We start from the raw sequence: 26,484 nt of genomic DNA on the forward strand, positions 1-26,484 counted from the left end.
GGAGGTTGATGGGGTCCGATGCCCGGGTACTACTACCCTTGGCAGCAGATGATGCCCGGGATGGTACCCGGAGGTGGTATGCCGGGATGGCAGGGGATGCCGGTGGGTCCGCGATGCAGGGTGGGCAGGGGGTATCCGGGGGTGGTACGCTGGGATGGCAAGGGTTGCAGGGGGGTCCGATGATGCCTACAACTTGTGGGTGAGTGTCTGCGATGACCCCCTCGCCTCGAACAATCAGAGGATCCTCAACTTGTGGGCTAAAATAGCAGCAGCCTACAAGGCATTTTGCCTGGTGGGGAGGAGTGCCGGAAGAGGTGGGACCGAATCCGGTCTGGGGTCTCCCGATTTTCGAGCCTGTACACCAACGCCCTCCGAATGAAGTCCAGTGGCCAAACTGACAAGGACTGGAGGAGGATGGCGGAGAAAGAGTTCCCCTTGCCCGGGCTTTACAAGGAGTTCACCTACTGGAACTGCTATGAGGTGCTAATGGACTCCGAGAAGTTTCGGGCAGGTGTCGATGCTGGCTGGTCGAAGAAGCAGCGCTTGAACTATTCTGGTGATTACGCCGGCGGCAGCAGCGGCGGTTCCCACGACCTCCCCGAAGATGCTCAGGAGACCCCGTCCCCTCCCGCGTTTACTCGCCGCACTCGCCCGGTTGGTCAAAGGCGGGCGCAACGGGCTCGCCAGAGGTCCCAGGAGGTCCAGTCGGCATCCCCTCTGTTGGCAGCTCGACAGCCGACCTCGTCTTCTTGGCGCGTCAACAAGCGCGGGCTCAGATGATCAAGGTCATAGATCAATGGAAGAATGCAACTAACCCCGAGGAGAAGAGTTTTTTTCACGAGGTGCTCGTGAGTATGCGAGAGGATTTGAATCCCGCCGCGGCACAGGTGGGGGCTCTGGTGCGGGCTCAGATGCCGCAGATTTGGGGGTCCCGGATAGCGGCGACAACGGCGCCGACGGCGAGGAGTGAGGCAGAGGCGGAGGCGGGGGGGCTCGTGCATGGATTATGAGGCTTTTTTTAAAGTAATGTAATTTTTTTTAATTAATGTACTTTTTTAAATTTTAATATTATTATTGAATTTTCCCGTATACGTGTCATAAATTTAATTCCGTATTTTGTGTGATTGTTAATTATTTGTTTTTTGTGCTGATGATGTGGCTAGACTATGGCTGGGCTATTGCTTGTCCTGATGATTTGGCAGGGGGGATTTTAGTATTGATGATGTGGCAGAGGAGTTTGTGGTTCGGTTATGGCTGGACTATTGCTTGTCCATTTCCTATTCCTATTGTGAATGCTCTAAGAAATTGAATCCACGTCAACATCATTGGTTAATGGCTGCAGTCTGCAGATGTAAATATTTTTATGTTAGAGAGCTTAATCATGAAAAAAAACTTTAATTTAAATATATCCAACTAGTCCAGATGTACATAAATAAAAATAATGCTGAAAGAAAAAGAATTGAAAAATTAAAAGTACAAAAGTTGATCTTAACACAACTCCTCGCTCATCGCTCATCTCCAATAGAAATAGCTCAGCCATAGCCTAGCTATAGCCTAGCCACAAACTCCTCCTATCACATCAGCAGTACTAAAAATCCTCCTGCTATATCATCAGGACAAGCAACTGGACAAGTAATAGGTCAGCCATAGCCTAGCCTATTTATTTTCCGCCTTATTTATTTAACTTAACCGTCTTTACTTTACCAGACAATACAACCACTTGTAATTGTTCCCTCTTCCTCTCTTTCTCTGATTCTCTCTCCGTGTCTACCAATTTTGAAGTCGAAAAATGAATCAAGAGATGAGCGAGGAGGAGAAGATAGCGTACGTGTTTAAAGTGGTGGTGATCGGCGACTCCAAGTCCGCCATCGGCGTCGAATTTCAGAACCGAACCATCTCCATCAGCTCTAAACTCGTCAAGGCTCAGATCTGGGACACCGCCGGCCAGGAGAGGTCTGTAATTGCAAACAACTAAAAATGCTTTACTCTTTCTCTCATTGTAAAATCGTAGTAATAATTGTTGTATTTTGGTGGCAATTAATTAAGTCAGGTATAGAGCTGTGACGAGCGCGTACTACAGGGGAGCCCTGGGGGCAATGCTGGTGTACGACGTGACGAAGCGGCAGAGCTTCGACCACGTGACGAGATGGGCGGACGAAATCGAGAGACTTGAACAAGTGATACATATTAGAAGCTTTTGGGAGAAGAGTATTGCATTTCTTTTTTGATATATGTATGTCTCGGTTCTACCTCCTCATGTATGAGTGAATTACAATGTATTTTAGGTAAGAGATCAACCTATTCTAGGACAATGTAATACACATTAGTTCTATATCAATTACATATCTTTCTCCTCTAATTGTGTCCTTCAATTTTGGGAGATTTGACACTGCCCCTCAAGTTGAGCAATGGTATCTCCAATGCTTAACTTGGCCAACGTTTCCTTGAAGACTTTTGGCAGAACTGCTTTGGTGAGTATGTCCGCGAGTTGTTCTTCAGAACGGACAACGGAAACTCGATAACACCGCCGTCTAGTTTTTCTTTGATGAAGTGCCGATCCACTTCCACGTGCTTTGTTCTGTCGTGTTGCACTGGGTTTTCTTAGATGCTTATGGCGGCCTTGTTGTCACAAAACAACTGACTCTTTCGAGTAGGTGGAAACCCAATTTCTGTGAGCAACCTCCTTAGCTAAAGGATTTCCATGAGTCCACTCTTCATTCCACGGAACTCAGCTTCAGCACTAGACAGTGCTACAACCTTTTGTTTCTTACTTCTCCATGTCACCAAGTTTGCCCCTATGAAAGTAAAGTAGCCTCCCGTAGATTTTCTATCCACCGGGTTGCTTGCCCAGTCGGCATCGGTGTATCCATCAATCTCCAAGTATTCTCTCTTTGCTAGGAAAACCCCATATCCTATAGTTCCTTTTAAATAACGCACGATCCTCAATGCAGCTTCCATGTGATTAGCTTGAGGTAGGTGCATGAACTGACTTACAATACCCACGGCGTATGCAATGTCGGGTCTGGTGTGTGAGAGATAGATGAGTTTTCCGACAAGCCGTTGGTACCTTTCTCTGTCTGCGAGCTCTGCTCCTTCCTCTATCTTCAAACCATGGTTAGGAACCATTGGAGTGTCTGCGAGCTTACATTCAAGGAGACCTGTTTCAGCCAATAGATCTAGAACATACTTTTTCTGCCTTAGGAATATTCCGTGTTTGGATCGCAACACTTCTATCCCCAAGAAGTATTTCAGTGCTCCTAGATCTTTCATCGCGAATTCTTTGAACAGATTCTCCTTCAACCTCTGGATCTCCTCTACGTCATCTCCTGTGATAATCATATCATCAACGTAGATAAGCAGGCAAATTACCTTGTTGTCTCTTCTTTTTGTGAAGAGTGTGTGATCGGACTGGCTTTGTTGAAATCCGTGCTTGAACATAGCTTGGCAAAACCTGCCAAACCAGACCCGTGGAGACTGTTTCAAACCGTACAAGGTTTTCCGTAACCGGCAAACTTCTCCTTCTCCGAATTCCCCAGAAAAACCTTGTGGGACTTCCATGTATACTTCCTTGTTCTCTTCTAGTTCTCCATGGAGGAATGCGTTAGTCACATCGAACTGGTGTAGATTCCAGTCTTTGCAAGCTGCTATAGATAATAGTGTCCGCACAGTCTCCATCTTTGCCACTGGGGAGAATGTCTCTTCATAATCCACTCCATATACTTGGGTGTATCCTTTAGCCACAAGTCTCGCCTTGTATCTCTCGATTGAACCATCTGCCCTCCTTTTTATGGGGAATATCCACTGACATCCAACTGGCTTCTTTCCTGTTGGCAATGTACATTTCTCCCATGTACCATTTTTTACTAAGGCGTCTATCTCCTTCTTCATGGCTTCCCTCCAGTGCTTATGTTTACTTGCCTTCTCAAATGTTTGCGGAATGTCTTCTTCATCATATAGAGCAGTTTCGAAGGCTCGTGCCATTTCTGATAGGTGACTTTGCGCAATGTTGGAGACTGCGTATTTGGCCTTTCTCCCTTTCCAGTCTGGTGAGTACCTTCGAGGAGGCACTCCTCTTGTTCTTCTTGGAGGTAACTCGTATGGGTCTATTGAATCGACATTTTGTCCACTTGTTCCACACTCCTCTCCATTGCCCCTATGAAAGTTAGTGCTGTTGAAGGCCGGGTTTTTTGCTCTGTAAGCAGTGATAGTAAGTAAGTCAAGTGTGCACAGAGAAAACTAAAGCAAGTGCTCGGTCAAGACACCACGCTCCTTAAATCCACCGGATCACCAGGTCCAGGAACTCAAGAGAACAACAATGTTTTTGTCGTTGGACACACTCGACTCCCCTTCAAAAATAAATCCCTCAACCCGAATACTATAAATTAGTATAGAGAAGCAGGGTCGATCCCACGAAGATGGATTCGTGAAGTAGTGCTTAGAGACTCTAGAAACAAGCGGCTGCTGCCACGCAAAAGGGTTGAGAATTTTAACTACCTCTAGACTTAGGCACGAAATGTAAATGCTAGACCTAGGACACGGAAAGGAAAATAGAATCATACTTCAATACTGAGAGACACATTTTACTTCCTAGATTGAGTAAACGCCTAACTAATTAAGACTAGACAGAGAAAATAAAACGGCGGGGACCATGACTCCAAATATAGTAAGTACGGCCAAAGCTGCAAATAACAAACTTATGCTCCAACTAACAACGACATGAAATTTCCTAACCAATTCAAGCACGCAAATGGAGAAAGAAGAGCATATATCTGGATTCGAACAGAATATAAAGATTTGGATGCTGGAAACTTACCATGAACCGAAAATACATCAGATCTGCGTAAACTAGACGAAATGAAATGAAAACACGTACACTAGGCATGAAATTTAATCAATCTTGCTCAGATTCACGTAGGATGCTTAATCCACTCCGGATCCAAGCGATCCGAACCCAACAACCGACAAAATCGACTCTATAACTCCGGTTTTCACAGATCTGTCCCGATCAACTCCGAATTCAAACAATCACAAACATCTCCACAACACCAGCGAACTCAACTCTCCGATTCATCAACAAACAGACTCCGATCACCCAAATCCAACCACAACCTGCATAAATTCAGAAAACAATTGCGAAACGCATCCAAAACAAGTAAACTTACTCAAATTCCAGAAGATCATAGCAGCAAAACCAGAAATCAACATCATCGACATAACTGAAAATAAAACTCGCATAAAATACGGAATAAATGGTAAAAACAACCAGAGGTCCGAGCTTCGAACAACAAAGCTCGGTGTAATCAGCAAAGTACGAAATCGGAAATTAAATTGTTTATTCGCCCCACAGAAGGACGGTGTTACAACCCAATCGAAAACGTGAAAAAGCTAGATGTGAACCCAAAGTGCGTCACCCTGAATCTCCCCACGAAAAGAACCCAAGTGTGTGAAAAGTGAACTAAGCTACAGGCTGTTAGCGAGGTCTCCAACCGAGAAGATCCCTCCAGCATGCATGCTTCTCCCTTTTATAGATGCGGACATAACCTTCTAGAGTCTTCGTAGAAATCTCTATTCTACCCTTCAACTCTGAGGTTTCCTCCGTCAAGCAATTTTTCGCACATTGTTCACTTATCCGCCAGTTTCCTCGGGCGTGTGATTACCGCCTTCCCTTCCTGGACCTGGCGGATTCCGTCTACACACCTGGCTTAAAACAAGTGTTAGACCCTGTAAATTCATGAATTTTTCCCCTAGACCTATGCATGAAATTAGCCTTATCAAACTGCTCACACTTAAACCATGCTTGTCCTCAAGTATGAAAGACAAGAAAAAAGAAATAAGGCGAATTTCAATGCACGGTTCCCAAGAACGACTCTATATACAAGACACTAACACAAAAACAGACTCCTAGACCTAGACAACTACAGATTCAGAAAAGAAAAATAACACACAAAGAACACAACACACAACAAATAAGCATGCACTAGTTTCAACTTTTAGGCAACGGTCCCCACAAGCTTAAGTTCTCTCTGATTGTCTACAGTCTTCAAATCCTCCCTCTTCCTTCGTCGACCTAAATGGTCCGTCAGTTTGTCAAGAAGCCTATGGATTTCCTAGCGGTTAGGTTCGCTCGATCGCTCATTCCTCACCAGGGATGTTAGGACCAAAACGCTCCAAAGTTAAAGTTATACCACTGATGCGTTGGGTTACGAGAGTTTCTCCTTTCTATCATCTCTTTTTTTTCCTAGGTCAGGTAATTTTTATTTTTTTCCCTTTTTTTTCCCTGGACTTCGTCCAGCTTATACCTCCTTTTCCTGGACTTCGTCCAGCTTATACCTCCAGAAACTCTTTTTTTCCTCCGTTAGACTCTTCTCCCTAAGCATCAAGTGGCTGCCCATTTTTTACATGTTACCTCAAAGTGTTTAGGCTTATAACTCACTTTTATAGTAGGGCTGCACAGCTAGGTTATCTAAAGCATCCTCTATCGTCCTCACTTCATCCAAACCGCTTTTGGTTTATTAAGGAAAAAGGCATCAAAGTTGACGTGTATCCTTTCTTCAATTGCTCTTACTAAGGGAATTTTTGCCTTATTGTATCCACTAGCTCATGCAACACGCAAAAAAAAAAAAACAGAAGACTCTAAGACTCTTATTTACATACTGCACCTATTCCCTCCCCCTCCCACTTCACTCAAGCTTGTCCCCAAGCTATCCTAGTGAAGGGGGGAAACAGGGAAGTATGAACAACACAAAACAGACCACAAAAGGAACAAACAACATGCTAAAAACAAAACAAACTTCTCACACTTAGACCATACACCGGGCTAAGTGGGAGAAAGTTCAACAACTAAAACCAAACATGCAAAAACGGCACAACCCCTTCTCATACTTAGACCAAAGAATGGGCTAAGTGTGGGAAATTGCAACACATAAGTACAGAACAAGCATACTGGCACAGAAAAACAAAAACAGAAAGCAATAAAAGATGAAAAGTAAAAGTTACTTGGGTTGGGGGGAATTAATTCGGGGTCTGGCCCCCTTGGAAGCCAGACTTGGGCGGCACGGCCTGTTGGGTCACTTTAGCCTTCTTTCTTGCCGGCGATTCCGGCTTCTCTGTCCTCTCTTCTGTCTGTCTGGGTACGGTCTTCTTTAAAGTCACGGGTCTAGCAGAAGACAGGATGGTCAGAGGCTTGGTGACTTGCAGCGGCTTCTGGATAGATAAACTTCCTGGACTTAGCGCCGTGGTTCCGCCACTGGATCCAGGAAGTGACTTTGGTGCGTCCGGAAATTTCTCACGCAACCACTTCATCATCGTCATTATTAATGCGACACCTTCCATCATCCTCTCAGTACATCTGGATGATGTCTCCACCAGATCAGAAATGCGCCCCTTGAGGGCCACCATTTCCTCCCTAACCTTCCTGACTTCCATTTTCATTTCGTCGATCTCCGTTCTTACTCCAACAACTTCTTTCCGGACTCCCTCAGCCCCAACACTGTCCTTCCCTTTACCCCGTAGGGCCACGATCTCTTCCCTCACCTTTCGAATTTCAGATCTCATCCAACCGACTTCCTTCCTCATCACTTCCACTTCCACGACTGACTCTCTGGCTGCATCCACATCAGGAATTTCTGTCACCCCCGCCACCTCTTGCTCCTGTTTGATCTGTACTTCCGACTTACCAACTTCATAAAAACAGACATCCCTCCCGTGCGTGATTAGCAGTCCCTTGTTGAAGAAGTAATCCATGTTGAAAACCTCTGGGAGTAGACACATCTTCACTTCTCGGCAGGACTTGTGGATCTTCATGATCACATTCCGCTGTAGATAAGCTCCGAGAAGATGGCATGTGTATAGATGCCGGGAAGGGTTGGCAGTTACTTGGTGGCAGGCTTGGGCTAACCAGTAGCCAAAGTGGACACATACACTCGTGGCCATGCACCAGGTAAAGTATAAGTCGGGAGTCGTCAATGCGTTGTTAGCTGTGCCCATCAGATTATAGCTAATGAAGGTTTGGGCGAACCTCAGGATCCTGTTCTCGATATGGTGGGCCTTCGAAAAACTAGTTTTAAATTGACCCACCCTCGGGTGGGTCAAGAACTCCCATGCGCTCTGCGCTTTGTAACCTGGCGTGAACTTTGGTGGGCCGACCATTCTCTCGTTCCATAATCCTTCGTCATCTTCTGTACGCGTCAGCAGACCCATCCGTAAGGTCCACTCACGGATGCTCATCACATGTTCTTCGGTGAAGAGCCGGAAGTTAATGGAATCGGCATCCAAGTCGGTGGTAGATTTAAACCGAAAAGTTGAGAAAAATTCCCAGGCCATGTCTATCGAAACCTCAAGGGTGCTATGCTTTAGCAACCAGTCAAAGCCGATTGCCTCTATATATCCCCAAAATTCATCGTTGCTCGAGATCTCCTTTAGTTCTGCCGAGTCATATATCTTCCCGGACATAGCAACCTTTCCTAAACCACTATTCTCCGTGTATATTGCTGTGCATTTTGGGTCTGCGAACTTCCTCATCTCGTTCAGCAGCTCTTTAGTAATCCAGATTTCTTTTGGCTCAAAGTTGAGCTCCACCTCTTGTTCTTCTTCGGAGTCAAAGTTGAGCCCTGCTAAGGTTCTGCGACGGCTTCCGGTTGGGATGTTGAAACCCCTGAAGTTTCAGGTGGGGGTGGTACGGCAGATGTTGAAACGGCCGGTACAGATTTTCCCATCACAGCCGCGAACATAGAAAATGCCTCCATCGCCTTTTCTGGCCCCCCAAATTTTTGTAGGAAGTCAGCCATGAACGCCACCGTATTAGAATCGGCGGGTCCTGAAGTACTTCCGGCACCCAGTTTGTTGTCCATGAAGAATGCTGCAAAATTTTCACAGAAACTCGGACGGAATTTTCTCGATTAGGGTTAGAGAAAGAAAACCTAAAGAGAAATTTTGGGGATTTTCGAATGTAGAGAGAGAGTGAGTAATGAAAAATAAAAAACAACACATGGTTATTAGCTGATGGGTATGGACGAGGACGGTTTTGCAGGCATGACGCTAGCGACCGTACGTCTCCTCATAAAGGTGCCCCTGTAGTTTTTTTTGAAATCCGAACCGGTTCCAATTCCCTCCAATGTTTTGCTCCTCAACTCCCTGCCCAGTAGATACTCTCTGCAGAACTACACATAAAAAAAAGAATCAAACTAAAAAAAATGAAACGCCAGACCCCCCAGGTCTAGGATATGACAATATCAAAAACATTCCCAAGGAGTCTGGTATTTCGAAAATATTTTTGGAAGATTATATTTTTTCTGATTTGTTTGGGTTTTCTTGATTTAAGGAAAACAATTAAATATTTACAAATTGTGTTCAAGTGTTCTCACGATTCCTAGGTCAGGTCATGGTAAAACTTCTTGGATACTGGACCTAGGAAATCCTTAAGAACACTCACTTCCTAGACCGATCAGGCGATATCAGGGAGTGCGCGTAGTGGCATTTCGTCCACTACACACAGCTCCGAGTTATCCCTAAATACCTTCACACGATGACCGTTGACAAGAAAAGGAGTTGAGTTTGAAGCACTTCCCTGGATCTCTACTGCTCCATTTGCACGAAGACTCACAATAGTGTATGGTCCAGTCCATTTGGACTTCAGCTTACCAGGCATTAACTTGAGCCGGGATTGGAACATGAGAACTTTCTGCCCAACTTGCAGTTCCTTGGTCCGGAGATTCTTATCATGCCAAAGCTTGGTCTTTTCTTTGTACCACATCGCTGATTCGTAAGACTCAAGCCTCAATTCTTCCAACTCCTGGAGCTGCAGTTTCCTCTCTCCCTCACAGGCTTGAGGAGTCATATTAATCTTATTGACTGCCCAGTACGCCCTATGCTCAATTCCCACCGGCAAGTGACACATCTTGTCGAATACTAACCTGTAAGGAGACATTCCAATGGGCGTTTTATATGCTGTTCTGTATGCCCATAGTGCGTCATCAAGTCTCTTACTCCAGTCCTTCCTTGACGGATTAACCGTCTTTTCCAGAATCGCTTTGATTTCCCTGTTTGATATTTCAGCTTGCCCATTTGATTGAGGATGATATGGTGTGGAAAGGCGATGGTGAACTCCGTACTTTCTCATTAGAGCTTCAATAGTCCGGTTACGGAAATGCGTCCCATTATCAGATATTATAGCTCTGGGCACTCCGTACCTGTTAAAGATGTTAGCTCTAAGAAATTTCGCTACTTCTTTGGCTTCACACGATGTGGTCGCCTTGGCCTCTATCCACTTTGAAACATAATCAACTGCCACAAGTATGTATGCGTTCCCGTATGAAGACGGAAATGGACCCATGAAATCCATTCCCCAGACATCGAAGATCTCACACACAATTACTGGAACTTGTGGCATTTTGTCCCTCCTGGATAATCCCCCTGTCTGTTGACACCTCTCACAGTTCTGACAAAACTCGAAAGCATCCTTATGCAATGTAGGCTAGTAAAAACCACTATCTAACACCTTCCTTGCAGTCTTCCTAGGTCCAAAGTGACCTCCACAAGCTAGGGCATGGCAATGGTTCAGCACATCCATTTGTTCCCATTCTGGTATGCATCTTCTAATCACTTGGTCAGCTCCCATTTTCCACAAATACGGGTCGTCCCAGAAATAATAATTGGCCTCGCTTTTGAGCTTCATCCTCTGGGCCGGGAAATTTCCTGCGAACTGGGCACCTCTCCAGTGACCAAGTAGTTTGCCAAGTCTGCAAACCATGGCTCATCGTTTAGACGACATTTTCCTCTCTCAGAATCTCCTGGATCTGTTAACGCCATGATCTTTTCCCAATTGACGGGTCTAGGAAGTTCTCCTAAATAGTACAGATGTTCCTCGGGGAATGCATCTGGAATTGCTTCCTCGGTCTCCCCTTACAAAATACGACTCAAGTGGTCAGCCACCTTGTTCTCAGTTCTTTTCTTATCCTTGACCTCCTAATCAAATTCTTGTAAAAGTAACACCCAACGGATTAATCTTGGTTTGGACTCCTTCTTTGCCAGCAGGTACTTAATAGCCGCGTTGTCTGTGAAAACGATCACCTTCGACCCCAGCAAGTACGGGCGAAACTTCTTGAATGAGATTACAACAGCCAGCATCTCCTTTTCAGTGGTGTCATAATTCTTCTGAGCTTGATTCAGTGTCTTGGATGCATAAAAAATCACGTAGCTTTTCCCATCAACTCTTTGACCTAGCACCGCTCCCACGGCGTAGTCGCTTGCGTCGCACATGATCTCAAAGGGTAGATTCCAGTCGGGCGCTCTAATAATGGGAGCAGAAACTAACCTATCCTTCAACAACTGAAAAGCTTTTTTGCATTCCTCATCGAAAACAAACTCCACATCGTTATGCAATAAGTGAGTGAGTGGTTGAGCAATTCTCGCAAAATCCTTTATAAAAACCTCCTATAAAATCCTGCATGCCCTAGGAATCCTCTCACCTCTTTCTGATTCGTCGGGAAAGGCAGTTTTGAGATAACATCGATTTTTGCTTGATCTACCTGTATGCCTCTTTCCGATACCACATGCCCTAGGACAATTCCCTCGGGGACCATAAAGTGGCATTTCTCGAAATTCAAAACCAAGTGCTTCTCCTGACACCTCCTCAGCACTACATCCAAACTTGCCAAACACGAGTCAAATGAATTCCCGTACACAGTGAAGTCATCCATAAAAATCTCGATGCAATCCTCCAGGAGATCCGAGAAGATACTCATCATACACCGCTGAAAGGTGCCTGGCGCATTGCATAGACCAAACGGCATCCGTCTATAAGCATACGTTCCAAACGGACACGTGAAAGTTGTCTTCTCCTGGTCCTCGGGATCCACATAGATTTGAAAATACCCACTATATCCATCCAGGAAGCATAAATATTGCTTGCCCGCCAACCTCTCCAACATCTGGTCAATGAAAGGTAACGGGAAGTGATCCTTCTTAGTAGCCTCGTTCAGCTTCCGGCAGTCAATACACATCCTCCACCCAGTAACAAGTCGAGTGGGGACCAACTCATTTTTATCATTCTTAACCACCTGTATTCCTGACTTCTTTGGTACCATATGTACTGGACTAACCCATTCACTGTCTGGTATGGAATATATGATTCCTAGGGATAGCAGCTTCAATACTTCCTTTAGCACTTCTTCCCTCATGTTCGGATTCAACTTGCGTTGCGGGTCCCTGCAGGCTTTTGCTCCTTCTTCTAGACGAATGTGATGCATGCATATATCTGGACTGATTCCAACCAAGTCAGAGAGTGTCCACCCAATAGCCTTCTTGTGTCCCCGGATCACATTCAGCAATTTCTCTTCTTGTCCCTCGGTCAAGCTGCTGTTAATAATTACCGGGAAATTTTCATTCTCCTCCAGATACGCATACTTGAGCCCAGGTGGAAGCGTTTTCAATTCTTTCTTGGGGACATCTTTTTCCTGGGGTAAGGGATTTTTCTCTGTCGACTCTATTGCGATTCCCTTCTTAGACTCAGTAGAACTGTCCATGCTCGCCACATAAGGTGCCTTCCTTGATCTAGCTAGCTTCGGGTTCGCACAGAATTCCAGAATCGCTTCAGCTAGCTCATCATCTGATAACTCACTCGTGTTCATTGCTTGACACCAACTAGCTACTTCTCTATCAATGGCATGACTCATCTCGGAATTCTCGATCTGTTCCCGCATTAATTCTGTCTCAAGGTATTCCTGGACCAAAGGGTTAATAACATCTATAGCATGCAAATTTTCGACGTCAAGAGGGTTTTTCATTGCCTCATCTATGCTGAATGTATATTTCTCCCCATTATAATCAAGACAGATGGTACCATCAAAAACATCAATGATAGTCTTGGCGGTACGCAGGAAGGGTCTCCCTAAAAGTACTCCGCCAGACTCTGCAGATTCATTATCACTCATTCTAATCACATGGAAATCAGCTGGGTACAAGAAGTCATGTACCTTTACTATTACATTCTCAAGCACTCCTTCAGGACAAATGCATGACCTGTCTGCCAATTGGATCACAACTTTCGTGTCCACCATGCCTACCCCTACTAACTTCTTGTATATAGACAGTGGTAACACATTTATGGATGCACCTAAATCGCACATAGCATGCTCGATTTTTACATCACCAATAGAGATGGGTAAGGTAAACATACCTGGATCATTGCATTTCGAAGGCATCCTCCGCTTTTGAATCACTGCAGAGACGTTCTCGCCTATCAAAATTTTCCCACTGGGTCTAGCCTTCCCAGCTATAAATTCCTTGATGAACTTGCTAAACACCGGCAATTTCAAGGCCTGTAAAAATGGAAGATTAATCTCCAATTTTCCAAAAATATCCATGAAGTCCACCGGTTCTTCCTTCTTCTTCTTGGCTTCCCCCCGGCTTGGGAAAGGCTTCAGTCGCTTCCCTGCTCCTGTAGAGCTTTCAGCTAAGAATTCTCCAGTTTACTCCCTTACTGCCTTGTTCTCCAACTCTGGCTCTGGATCGAGGAAAAAAGGCTCAGCTGACCTAGGCAAGGGTTTCTCCAAATCCCATGTCTTAAGGTCATCCTTGAGGCTTGTCGCTTCTTTCGTTCTTACCACTGGCCCATCATATCCTTTCCCGAATCTCAAGGTAATCTGACTTATATTCGCTCTATCCGGTGGCCTTACGGAGGCGGGAATCTTCCCTTCATTTCCCCTCATATCACTCAAAGAAGTGGCTATCTAGGATAACTGCTTGGCCAGCATATCCATTGCTGCCTTTTGCTCCTGTTGAGCATCTTGAAGCTTGTGCACTATGTCATTGTTCGATTGCAGGTTGTTTTGCATATGCTGGTGAGAACTGATGAGATCGTGCACCATATCATCGATACTCTTTGGTGATTTCGATGGCTGACTGGGCCCTGGCCCTATGCTCAGAGTCGGTCCACTCACTTGACCCTGACGAGCGTTTCCTTGACCTCCTGAAGAGTTGTTGTATTGATTTCCTTGACCCTGGTAATTGTTCTGAAAATTCCTTTGGTGCGGTGGTACATAAGAGTTCCCTTGACTGTTCTGATTTCTGTTTCCCAAGCTCGAGTGGTCTCCTTGGTTCCGATTGATCCAGCTGCCCCGCCCCTCTTGATTCCTTCCTGACCAGTTACCTTGTCGTTTGGGCTGAGGTGCAAATTGCTGACTTTGTTGTGGTGCCGGCTGATTCTGCTCATTGTCAGTCCATCTGAAATTTGGATGGTTTCTCCAGGGCGCATCTCTCTGTCTCCCTGGATTCCAGCTCCCATCGGGATTCCAACTTCCCATTGCATTGACCTGGGCCTGATAATCTCATTCCTGGGTCCCGTAATATTGCTGAATTTGATTATCTCCCGGACCAGGAGATTTCTCTTTCCCTTGTGAAGCGAGTGGAATCGTCTTTTCAATCGCGTTCAAAAGAGCTTTCTCCAGCCTATCAATTATTGCTTCTACTTTGTCATCTTCTTGCTCTCTTACAGCATGCACAGATCCTCTCCTCACTGCATTCCTAGGGTTATCGTATGCTTTTTTAGCGTCGATCAACTTCCCCAGGATTTCTCTTGCCTCACTTCCTCTTTTTCTTGTGAAATTCTCTCCACTCGAGGAATTCATTAAGTCCTTTGACTCAGGAGTTGCCCCTTCGTAAAACAGAGAGTAGGTCTCTGCCTCTATCATTCGGTGGTTCGGGCATGCATCCAACAACCCCTTGAATCTCGATCAATACTGACTCAGTGATTCATCGTAATCCTGCTTACACTCTAGTATTTCTTTTTTCAGTGCATTCGTCTTGTTGGATGGAAAAAAATAATCTAAGAATTCCAACTTGAAGTCCCTCCATGTGCGGATAGAATCTGGGGGCAACCTCAATAACCACGTATTAGCTTCCCCCTTCAAGGTAAATGGAATTGTACGTAGGCGATAATCCTCCTCTGTTGCATCATTCGGCCTCTTCTGAATACCACACAACTTACTGAATTCATTTAGGAACTCATACGGACACTCATTCCTACGCCCAGAGAACGTTGGCAAGATGCCGAGTACATTTGTCTTGATCTCAATAGTCCTCTGGCGTGGATTCATCACTATTGCTTGAGCTGGTTCTCCATCTAAATGGGCAGTGAGCGAACCGATCTCTAGATCTGGATCTACTACTTGCGCCATGACTACTTCCTCTGCTTCCCCTGTTTCTGACTCTGTTTCTGATTCGGGTGGTGACTCTGGATCTTCGCGTCCTGACGACGTCCAAGATTCGTCGCTAGTAAATTCACTCGGAAACGGATCTCCCGTGGTGAACCCTGATCTGGTGGTCACAGTAGAGACTGTATCATTAACCCGCCAGTTAAACTGGTCGTGTTTCCACCCAGATGAGTTGCTCCTAGGTAGATCTTGAGCCTCTGCTCATAAACTACAAATAAAAGAGAGAGAAAATAAATCAAAACTATTTACACCACAGGCTCTGAACACTAACACAAAGCACGCCATCCATCTCCGGCAACGGCGCCATTTGAAGGCCGGGTTTTTTGCTCTGTAAGCAGTGATAGTAAGTAAGTCAAGTGTGCACAGAGAAAACTAAAGCAAATGCTCGGTCAAGACACCACACTCCTTAAATCCACCGGATTACCAGGTCCAGGAACTCAAGAGAACAACAGTGTTTTTGTCGTTGGACACACTCGACTCCCCTTCAAAAATAAATCCCACAACCCAAATACTATAAATTAGTATAGAGAAGCGGGGTTGATCCCACGAAGATGGATTCGTGAAGTAGTGCTTAGAAACTCTGGAAACAAGCGGCTGCTGCCACGCAAAAGGGTTGAGAATTTTAACTACCTCTAGACTTAGGCACGAAATGTAAATGCTAGACCTAGGACACGGAAAGGAAAATAGAATCAGACTTCAATACTGAGAGACACATTTTACTTCCTAGATTGAGTAAACGCCTAACTAATTAAGACTAGACAGATAAAATAAAATGGCGGGGACCATGACTCCAAATATAGTAAGTACGGCCAAAGCTGCAAATAACAAACTTATGCTCCAACTAACAACGACATGAAATTTCCTAACCAATTCAAGCACTCAAATGGAGAAAGAAGAGCATATATCTGGATTCGAACAGAATATAAAGATTTGGATGCTGGAAACTTACCATGAACCGGAAATACATCAGATCTGCGTAAACTAGACGAAATGAAATGAAAACACGTACACTACGCATGAAATTTAATCAATCTTGCTCAGATTCACGTCGGATGCTTAATCCACTCCGGATCCAAGTGATCCGAACCCAACAACCGACAAAATCGACTCTATAACTCCGGTTTTCACAGATCTGTCCCGATCAACTCCGAATTCAAACAATCACAAACATCTCCACAACACCAGCGAACTCAACTCTCCGATTCATCAACAAACAGACTCCGATCACCCAGATCCAACCACAACCTGCATAAATTCAGAAAACAATTATGAAACGCATCCAAAACAAGTAAACTAACTCAAATTCCAGAAGATCATAGCAGCAAAACCAGAAATCAACATCATCGACATAACTGAAAATAAAACTCGCATAAAATACGGAATAAATGATAAAAACAACCAGAGGTCCGAGCTTCGAACAACGAAGCACGTCGAAATCAGCAAAGTACGAAAGCGGAAATTAAATTGTTTCTTCGCCCCACAGAAGGACGGTGTTATAACCCAATCGAAAACGTGAAAAAGCTAGATGTGAACCCAAAGTGCGTCACCCTGAATCTCCCCACGAAAAGAACCCAAATGTGTGAAAAGTGAACTAAGCTACAGGCTGTTAACGAGGTCTCCAACCGAGAAGATCCCTCCAGCGTGCATGCTTCTCCCTTTTATAGATGCGGACATAACCTTCTAGAGTCTTCGTAGAAATCTCTATTCTACCCTTCAACTCCGAGGTTTCCTCCGTCAAGCAATTTTTCGCACATTGTTCACTTATCCGCCAGTTTCCTCGGGCGTGTGATTAACGCCTTCCCTTCCTGGACCTGGCGGATTCCTTCTACACACCTGGCTTAAAACAAGTGTTAGACCCTGTAAATTCACGAATTTTTCCCCTAGACCTATGCATGAAATTAGCCTTATCAGCTGTCCGGAGGTATATTATCAAAAACTGAACTGTTTACCTCAGGTATCGAAGGCGGGGTTGAAGGTTGGTCAGTGTCACTTTGTTCGGCGTTCTGTATTACCGGAGGTGACGGCCCGGCGGTGTTGCTAACTTCCTCAGGTGGACCAACGTCTGTGACAGGACTTGGCTGTGACTCTCCCCATGTTTGTAGTTCCCTTGGTGGCTCTCCCCCTATTTGTAGTTCCCCTGGTGGCTCTCCCCCTAATTGGTTGTTTAGAGTATCTGGTAGCCAATCTAGGAGGTCATTATTCGGGCTATTGGCTGAAGTTTGTGTCTCCCCCTGACTACTAGATTGGGCATAGAAGTATTCCCCTTCCACAAAATCACAATTCATTGTGGTGTGTATCCTACGAGTCTTAGGGTCATATCATCTGTAACCTTTTTGATTTTTCCCATAGCCTAGGAAAACACATTTGAGAGCTCAGTGATCAAATTTGGACCGCTCGTGTTTAGGAATGTGGACAAAGACCGAGCATCCGAAAACTTTAGGTTCTAGGGATAGAGATGATGGGATGTCGAAGTGTTGGGAAAAAATATCTAAGGGAGTTTTGAAGTTGAGAATGCCAGTAGGTAGACGTAGACGATTTAGGAGGTACACAACGGTTGCTACAGCTTCTGGCCAAAAAGACTTCGGTACTTTAGATTCAATTAAGAGAGCTCGGGTAATTTCGAGTATATACCTGTTTTTCCTTTCGGCTACCCCGTTTTGTTCTGAATTGTACGCACACAAGGTTTGATGTACTAATCCCTTATTCCTAAAAAACTCTTGCATTTTATTGTTGACAAATTCCCCCCCATTGTCTAATCTAAGGATCTGGATGGAATGTTGAAACTGAGTTTGAATAAGATTATAGAAATCTACGAACCTATCAAACACGTCATGTTTATTTTTCAAGAAATAGATCCAAGTCATGCGGGAGTAGTCATCAATCAAAAGCACAAAATAACGAAAACCTTGTCCCCCCGGGATAGGAGCGGAACCCCAAACATCCGAATGTACTAAAGCAAACGGGGATTTTACTCTCTTGTTGTTCAATTTGAAGGAATGTATGTGGTTCTTAGCCAACACACAAGTATCACAATGAAAGGAGTTCAAGGTTCTAGCTAATTTAGGAAAAAGAAGTCGAAAGTACCCCAAGATGGGTGCCCTAACCGACGTTGCCAAAGCCAAGCCTGTCTGTCTGTCGGTCCGGGAGTCAGCATCATTGCAGCACTCTGTTGGGCTATCTCGCCCACATAGTACAGTCCGTCTCGCTCCGTGCCACGCCCAACTATCGTCCCCGTCTTGATATCCTGTAACATGCAGAAGCGAGGTTGCATCAGTAATTTGCAGTTCAGTTCTCTAGTCACGTGACTTATTGATAACAGTTTATGTGATAAAAACGGAACAAAAAGACAATTCGAGAGGCATAGAGTCAGCGAGATATTGATTGTGCCTGCCCCCATAACTTGTGCTAGGTCCCCACTGGCAGTTTGGACATAGGATTTTGTTGATTTGGCTATGGAAACAAAATCAGAGGCTTCAAACGATATCGTGTCTGTTGCCCCACAGTCAAAAATCCATTGAGGGTCTTTTGAGCCAGAAACAAATGTAGAGGAACAGGCTAAGGCATCAAAGGAGTTCCGGCAGAATATGGTTGGGCCGAAAAACCATTGAGGGTCTTTTGGGCCTGAAACAGATGTAGAGGGTGCAATTTGCAAAGTTTTTGCAAGTGGGGAGTCAGTTTGGATTTTTTAGGAAGTTTGGGGGGTGTTTTTTTATTTTTCATTCGGTGGGGGTGAAACTGTGATTTTCGGGAATTTTGGGGTGGCAATTGATAGGTAAGTTTGGGTCGGGGGGTTATTTTGGAGTACTTGGTTAATTTCGGGTGAAAATTGAGAGAAAGTTTTTGGCTGGGGTCGGGTTTGGTATATTGGAGTCTTGAGGGGTGGGTTTGGAGTTCTGGAGAGTTGGGGGGATATATGGCTGGTAATTGAAACCATAGCTGTCTCCCTCGTCGCTCTTGTGGGAACCCTCGCGTCCCTGGGTGCAACGTCGCCTCCATTACCGCCGGTAACGTCCCCAATTAGAGACAATTTACCTTTGGTCCAGGTCCGTGCTATGGAGGCTGAGCCGATTTTGGACCTTCCCTCGGTCCTGGTTTCTCCACCGCCGTCATTGGTGATGTCGCCGCTGTTGCCACCCACCGGAATTTTGGTGTTGGTGGCACGGTCTTGAGCGACGGTTACCGCTGCTCTTCTGCCTCCTCGGTCTCCGTTGTTTCGACCTCCATTCCGGGTCTGCCTCGCCCTCTTCATCTTTTGGTGAGCGAGGTTGTCGGTTGGGGAAGGGCCGAGAGCTCCATCGATGTGAGATGCTAAGCCCTTTCCTCCGATAGCCCGCTCCATCAGATTTGACCAGATGGAGCAATTGTCTCCCTTTACCCTGGATTGTAGGTGGAATTCCCCAAACAACTCTGGTTTAGGGGAGATTCGGCTTGGTTTGTTTTGGTTTGATGGCTTCGATTGTTGGCTGTTTTGCCATTTCACAAATTCTGCAAATTGTGCAGCAAGATCTGTGTTTGAAGTCATATTGGATAGTTGGAAGTTTTCTATGGGTTCGGTTTTGGTTTTGTCAAATTCTGACATTTTTGGTGGTTTTGCAGGGATTATAGGAAAGGTCGGGAAAGGTATGCCCGGGACGGTAATGTTTCTGTTCTGAGTCCCGAACCTGCTCTGATACCATCTTAACGATGGTAATCGAGAGACTTGAACAGGTGATACATATTAGAAGCTTTTGGGAGAAGAGTATTGCATTTCTTTTTAGATATATGTATGTCTCGGTTTACCTCCTTATGTAGGAGTGAATTACAATGTATTTTAAGTAAGAGATCAACCTATTCTAGGACAATGTAATACACATTAATTCTATATCAATTACATATCTTTCTCCTCTAATTGTGTCCTTCAATTTTGGGAGATTTGACAGAGCTCAGGGCTCACGCCGACGCCTCCATTGTCATCATGTTGATAGGTAACAAGGCTGATCTCGTCGACTCCAGAGCTGTGGAGTTCGCGGAGACCCAAAATCTCTTCTTCTTCGAGACCTCGGCTCTCAGCGGGGAGAATGTGGAGCCTGCGTTCCTGACGCTGCTCCAGGAAATCTATGATGTGGTTTCTAAGAAGGCCTTGGATAGCAGCAATTTGGTGAAGCCCAATGGGGGGCTGTTGTCAGGGTTGAAGATTGAAGCCGCTCAGTCTGAAGTTAGTGAGATGAAGAACTTGTCTACCTGTTCTTGCTGACTTGTGTTTCTCAATATACTACACCATGTGCTACTTTTGCTATGTTTTCAAATATTATCGGCATGGGGCTAACTGCCATCGCTGTCGGTGGAAATTTGCCACTCAAATCCCTACGGCTTCATGTGGCTGATGATAATCATATCTGTTGATAAAAAATATCCATAGGCTTATTGTTGATGTTTGTTAACTAAACTTTTTTTAATAAACATACATCATCGTTTATTTTATTTCTCAGCAATACGATGAGAAATAAAAAATAATTACGAATAAATTTAAATTTTACGATGGATTAAAATTTCCTCAAAGCTTATGATTCGATAGATAATTAACTCAATAAATATTAATGGCTTAATGTTGCGTTACAAACAAGCAAACTTGAATTTAGGTTGAAGTATTTTATACATAGATTAATTAATGAGATAAATAGTGAGGTATTTGCTCGTGCATATGGAAGCATGGGTCAATCATAGATAAGCATATGATACAATAATGGTATTGAACAGCCATTTACTTACTCGTGCATTTATCGCTTGAGACAACTTGCATGTAACCTGATTAAGCATTCATTTCCTGTCTAATTTATAATGCCAACGTTTGCGACGGCATTGCCTAAACTCAAAATCATTATTATAAGAATGAGACAGCTCAAGAACTTATACTGATATCAGGATCGGTAATTAAGCTCTGTATATTTTCTCATCTTTACATTGTACATGGAGTACCAATATATAGGAGTAGGGATTGCTCTACAAGGTAAACCTAATTAACATAATTACAAATATTGCATATCTCATAAAGATGGTAACAAGATAATTTGCACATATCTTTCTCCTGATATGGTGCGATCTTCTCCAACACTCCCCCTCAAGTTAAGTAACGGGATTCCCAATACTCAACTTGCACAATACTTCTCGAAACTGATTTGAATTCACCGCCTTGGTCAAAATATCTGCTAGCTGATCCTCGGACTTGACAAATGGTATCTCAACTATTCTTGCCTCGATATTCTCCTTTATGAAATGCCGGTCTACTTCTACATGTTTTGTTCGATCATGCTGGACTGGGTTTTCAGATATGCTAATGGCCGCCTTGTTGTCACAAAATAACTTGCACGTCTGAGACGAGTGAAGACTTAACTCCCTCATAAGTCTCCTTAGCCATAGTAGTTCTGTCAACCCACTCTTTATTCCGCGAAACTCTGCTTCCGCGCTAGATAGTGCTACCACTTTCTGCTTCTTGCTCCTCCATGTCACAAGATTCCCTCCGACGAAGGTAAAGTACCCCACGGTTGATCTCCTATCATTTGGGTTTCCAGCCCAATCCGCATCAGTAAACCCATTTATCTCCAAGTGTCCATGTTTCTCGAACAGAAGTCCATGGTCAACTGTTCCCTTTAAGTACTTAACAATCCTTACAGCTGCCTCCCAATGCTCTTCTTGAGGTGCATGCATAAACTGACTTACTACTCCCACTGCATAGGCAATATCCGGCCTAGTGTGAGATAAGTATATCAATTTCCCGACTAACCTTTGATATCTTCCCCTGTCAGCAAGCTTCGCCTCTTTCTTCATTTGTAGCCCGTGGTTCTGAACCATCGGAGTATCTGCAGGTTTACAGTCCAGCATCCCGATTTCAGCTAAAAGGTCGAGTATGTACTTCCTCTGATTGATGAATATCCCTTTCTTGGACCTCAACACTTCTATCCCCAAGAAGTATTTTAGTGGTCCTAGATCCTTCATCTCAAACTCACTAAACAAGTTTCTTCTGAGCTCCGTCATTTCTTCAGTATCATCTCCGGTGATAATCATATCATCCACATAAATGATCAGACACGTGATCTTGCCATCTCTTTTCTTGATAAACAGTGTGTGGTCTGAATTGCTCTGTTTGTACCTATACTTTTTCATCACCTCTGTGAACCGTCCAAACCACGCCCTTGGAGATTGTTTCAACCCGTACAACGTCTTCTTCAGTTGACATACCTCTCCCGTTTGGAACTCATCAGCAGATCCAGGTGGAGGTTCCATGAAAACTGGCTTTGGTAGCTCCCCATGTAGAAAGGCATTGGTTACATCAAATTGGTGAAGTGGCCAATCCTTGTTGGCTGCAATTGAGAACAAGACTCTGACGGTGTTGATTTTTGCCACAGGCGAAAACATCTCGTCATAATCGATTCCATAGGTCTGGGTGTATCCCTTCGCCACAAGTCTGGCCTTATATCTTTCCACCGTGCCATCTGGCCTTCTCTTTATCGTGAACACCCATCTACACCCAACAGTTTTCACCCCTTCGGGCAGCTTGCCTTTCACCCAAGTATTGTTCCTCATCAGTGCCCCCATCTCCGTGAACATAGCATCCCTCCAATGCTTATGTTTCATTGCTTCCTCCGCCGATTGTGGAATTTCTTCTTTTTCATACAATGCGGCTTCAAATGCTCTGGCCATCTTGGCCAGATTCCCTTGTACGAAGTTCGCTACTCTGTATCTGCTCTTCTTCCCAATCTTTTTAGGAGAGTACCATTTTGGTGGGACTCCTCTTGTAGTTCAATTAGGAAGAATGTACCTCCCAGTGTCACTATCAACCGTGTTATCCTCCTCGGGAACATCTGTACTCATATGGTGGTTAGGGGAAACTGTATTTTCATCGGGATCAAGAATTACCTCGGATATCATTTAAGGAGGATCTGGGGGCGGATGAGATGACTCTGGTGGCGAGACCTGCTCGGCGGTAGTGACAACTGGTTCTGTTAGATCCTCAATAGAAGGATTTGGAAGTGGCACCACCCAACTTAGGTAGTCCGATGAACTGCCTGGATCACGCTCCCCCTGACTATCAAGGTGGGTGTGGTAAAAGAATTCGGTTTCTAAGAAATTACAATTCATGGTGGTAATGATCTTTTTTGTGTGGGGATCGAAGCATCGGTATCCTTTCTGGTTCATTCCATACCCGACGAAGACACACTTGGTTGCACATGGTGATAGTTTGGTTCTCTCGTGTTTAGGGATATGAACATAGACAGTGCAACCAAAAACTTTGGGTGGAAGGTTCAGGTGTTGGGGAATGTTGGTCATTTTGGATAGCATATCAAGTGGAGTTCTCTTGTTGAGTATTTTTGTAGGTAAACGGTTCATGAGGTACACGGCTGTGGCTATGGCTTCTGGCCAGAAATGTTTGGGTACTTTGGATTCGATCATGAGAGCCCGGGTAATTTCTAGAATTGTCATATTCTTCCTCTCTGCTACCCCATTTTGTTCAGGTGTATAGGCACAAGATGTTTGGTGGATCATTCCTTTCTCTTTACAAAACTGGGTCATAGAACTATTAACAAACTCCCTCCCATTGTCTGACCTAATGGTTTTTATGGTGGTATGAAACTGTGTTTGGACCAATTTGAAGAACAAGATAAATTTTTCTACGACTTCAGACTTATGTTTCAAGAAATATATCCAAGTCATTCGAGTACAGTCATCAACAAAAATCACAAAGTAACGAAAAATACCACCAACAACTGGAGCAGGGCCCCACACATCAGCATGTATCAAGGAAAAAATAGAATTTATACGAGTATTTGTAAGTTTAAATGACTGTCTGTGGCTCTTGGCCAAAACACATGTTTCACAGGAAAAGTCTGTAGGAATAGAAAGGTTCGGAAAAAGAAGTTTAAAATAACCAGGAGAAGGGTGCCCTAGTCTTCGGTGCCACAGCCAAATTTCTTGTTTCGTGGACCCGTGAGCCAGCATCGCACTACCATGTTGAGCTATCTCGTCCACATAGTAGAGTCCTTGTTTCTCAGTGCCACGCCCAAGAATCCTCTTCGTCTGAATATCCTGTAATATGTAGAAAGTAGGATGCATTAGAAGTGTACAATTCAAGTCCCTAGTCACATGACTTATGGACATCAATCTCTGAGACAGTGTAGGAACATGTAAACAGTTTGACAATCGAAGAGTGGGAGATATATTAATGGTTCCCAACCCAACAACAATGATTAATTCCCCGTTTGCGGTCCTAATATATGTATCAGTAACAACATCATAGCTACTAAAATCATTCCGGTCTGGGGACATTGTATCTGTGGCCCCACAATCAAAAATCCAACCTCGATCACTTCTTCTATCATAATTACAAACGTGAAATGCAGCGAAAACATTTTCTAGAGGTGCAAAGGGGGTTTTTGACAAAAAACTGCAAGTATTTGGGGTTTTTTGAGTTTTCATCAAAGGTTGGGGTCGGTTATGATAAGTTACATAATCTGGGGGCCGAAAAGTAATAGCATGGGGTTTCATTTGTAATAAGTGTTTCTTATGGGGGTGCAAATAAGAGTGTAAAGAAATACTAGGGTTTGGTTTAAAGCCAAACCCTATACCTCCGATAGCGGCGCCGCTCCACTCTTCCTTCTCGGCGAAATTGCCGGCCCCCCGTACGCCGCCGCCGGTTGAAGCCTGGGCTCCCGGCGGTTTCTCCTGCCCCATTGTCGTCTCTCTGTTTCCAGCCCCAATTTATCTCTGTTGTCCCCGTTCGTCAACACCGATGGCGAGCTTCGCCTGAGCTCTCACCCTCTGTTTCTCCTCCCACCATTCCGGGTATCCATTTATGAGGAAGCACTCCTCCTTGGTGTGTCTCGGTTTTCCACAGTGGGAGCATATCAGTCGGGATTTATCCAGCCTGTTATCCGGCCGGTGAGTGGCTGCGGAGGGGTGTGGCGGTGCACGGGAGTTAGGGCGTTGTCTTTGGGCAGCTAAACCGTGCCCGATTCCCCCCCCCCAGATGACGAATCGGTGTTTCTGCCGTCGGCTCCTCCGGTGAGTGAAGCGGATGTGTTGATGCTTCTTCGAGTAGCCTCCCTCTTCACATATCCGTAGGCAGTCTCAACCGATGGGGCGGTTCCTCATTGAGGATTTCTCGCCTAATTGAATCATATTCCTGATTCAATCCTGTTAGAAACTTGATTAGTCTCTTGCTGTTGGAGAATTCTCTGAACTGGTCGACACCTTTGTCGCAGCAAGTAACGGGCTGTTTCTGGCAGCGGTCAATGTTGATCCACAATCCATTGATTCTTCGGTAGTATGTCTCAAGGTCAAGATCTCCCTGTCTAATGTTAATTGCCTTTTCTTCCAGGTCGTAGATGAGATATGGATCCGCCTTACTTTCGTATGTTACCGCAAGGCTATCCCACAACGCCTTTGATGTTTGGTGATGTGCGAAATCGGCGATAATATCATCTTCAATGTTATCGACGATCCACGAGAAAACGACCAGATCATCTTCCTCCCAGTCGTCGTACCCCTTGCTTCCGGGTGCAGGTGGTTCCTTCTTGATGTATGAGTAGGCTCCTCGGCCTCCCAATTTGACCTTCATCAATCTTGACCAGATTGGGTAATTCTTTCCGTTCAGCTTGAACGCAACGGTGATATTCTTGCTGTTCCTTAGTCTCGTTGGAGTTTTCAGATCGTTTTTGTTGTCTTCTTCGTTGTCCGACATTGTTTCTGATGTAGGATTTGGATTCTGTGGTTGATTTGGCTATATGGGTCGAGAATGGGTATATTGTGGCTATGATGATTTTGTTCTGAACCAAGGTCGTTCCTGCTCTGAGGCCATGATATCAGGATCGGTAATTAAGTTCTGTATATTTTCTCATCTTTACATTGTACATGGAGTACCAATATATAGGAGTAGGGATTGCTCTACAAGGTAAACCTAATTAACATAATTACAAATATTGCATATCTCTTAAAGATGGTAACAAGATAATTTGCACATATCTTTCTCGTGATATGATGCGATCTTCTCCAACATATACACACACAAAATCATTGCCATTCACCAATAATCACTCACCTAATGTAGGACCTTTCTAACTCTGTTTTATAGTTCCGTCCAATGTTTTAAAAACCAGACCGTCAATCGAACCGGCGACGTTACTGGTTCACGGTTCAACCGGTCCAACCGGTCGAACCACCGGTCTAACCGTTTTACTGTTGCAAATATATAAACATATATTAAATTTAGTAAATGATTTACAATTAATAATATATCACAAAA

General features: G+C 44.5%; 1 protein-coding gene across 1 annotated transcript; it reads left to right on the forward strand.

Annotated features, from left to right (window-relative positions):
• Positions 1-1,789: 1,789 nt before the first annotated feature.
• On the forward strand, positions 1,790-20,635 carry LOC121800185 (ras-related protein RABA3-like). Its single transcript, XM_042199776.1, has 3 exons — positions 1,790-1,953; positions 2,051-2,177; positions 20,131-20,635. Exons 1-3 carry the CDS (start codon positions 1,790-1,792, stop codon positions 20,440-20,442), a joined length of 603 nt encoding a protein of 200 aa, XP_042055710.1. The 3' UTR covers positions 20,443-20,635.
• The last annotated feature ends 5,849 nt before the right edge of the window (positions 20,636-26,484 follow it).

This window comes from Salvia splendens, chromosome 4, assembly GCF_004379255.2.
Source record: "Salvia splendens isolate huo1 chromosome 4, SspV2, whole genome shotgun sequence".
Lineage (NCBI taxonomy): Eukaryota > Viridiplantae > Streptophyta > Magnoliopsida > Lamiales > Lamiaceae > Salvia > Salvia splendens.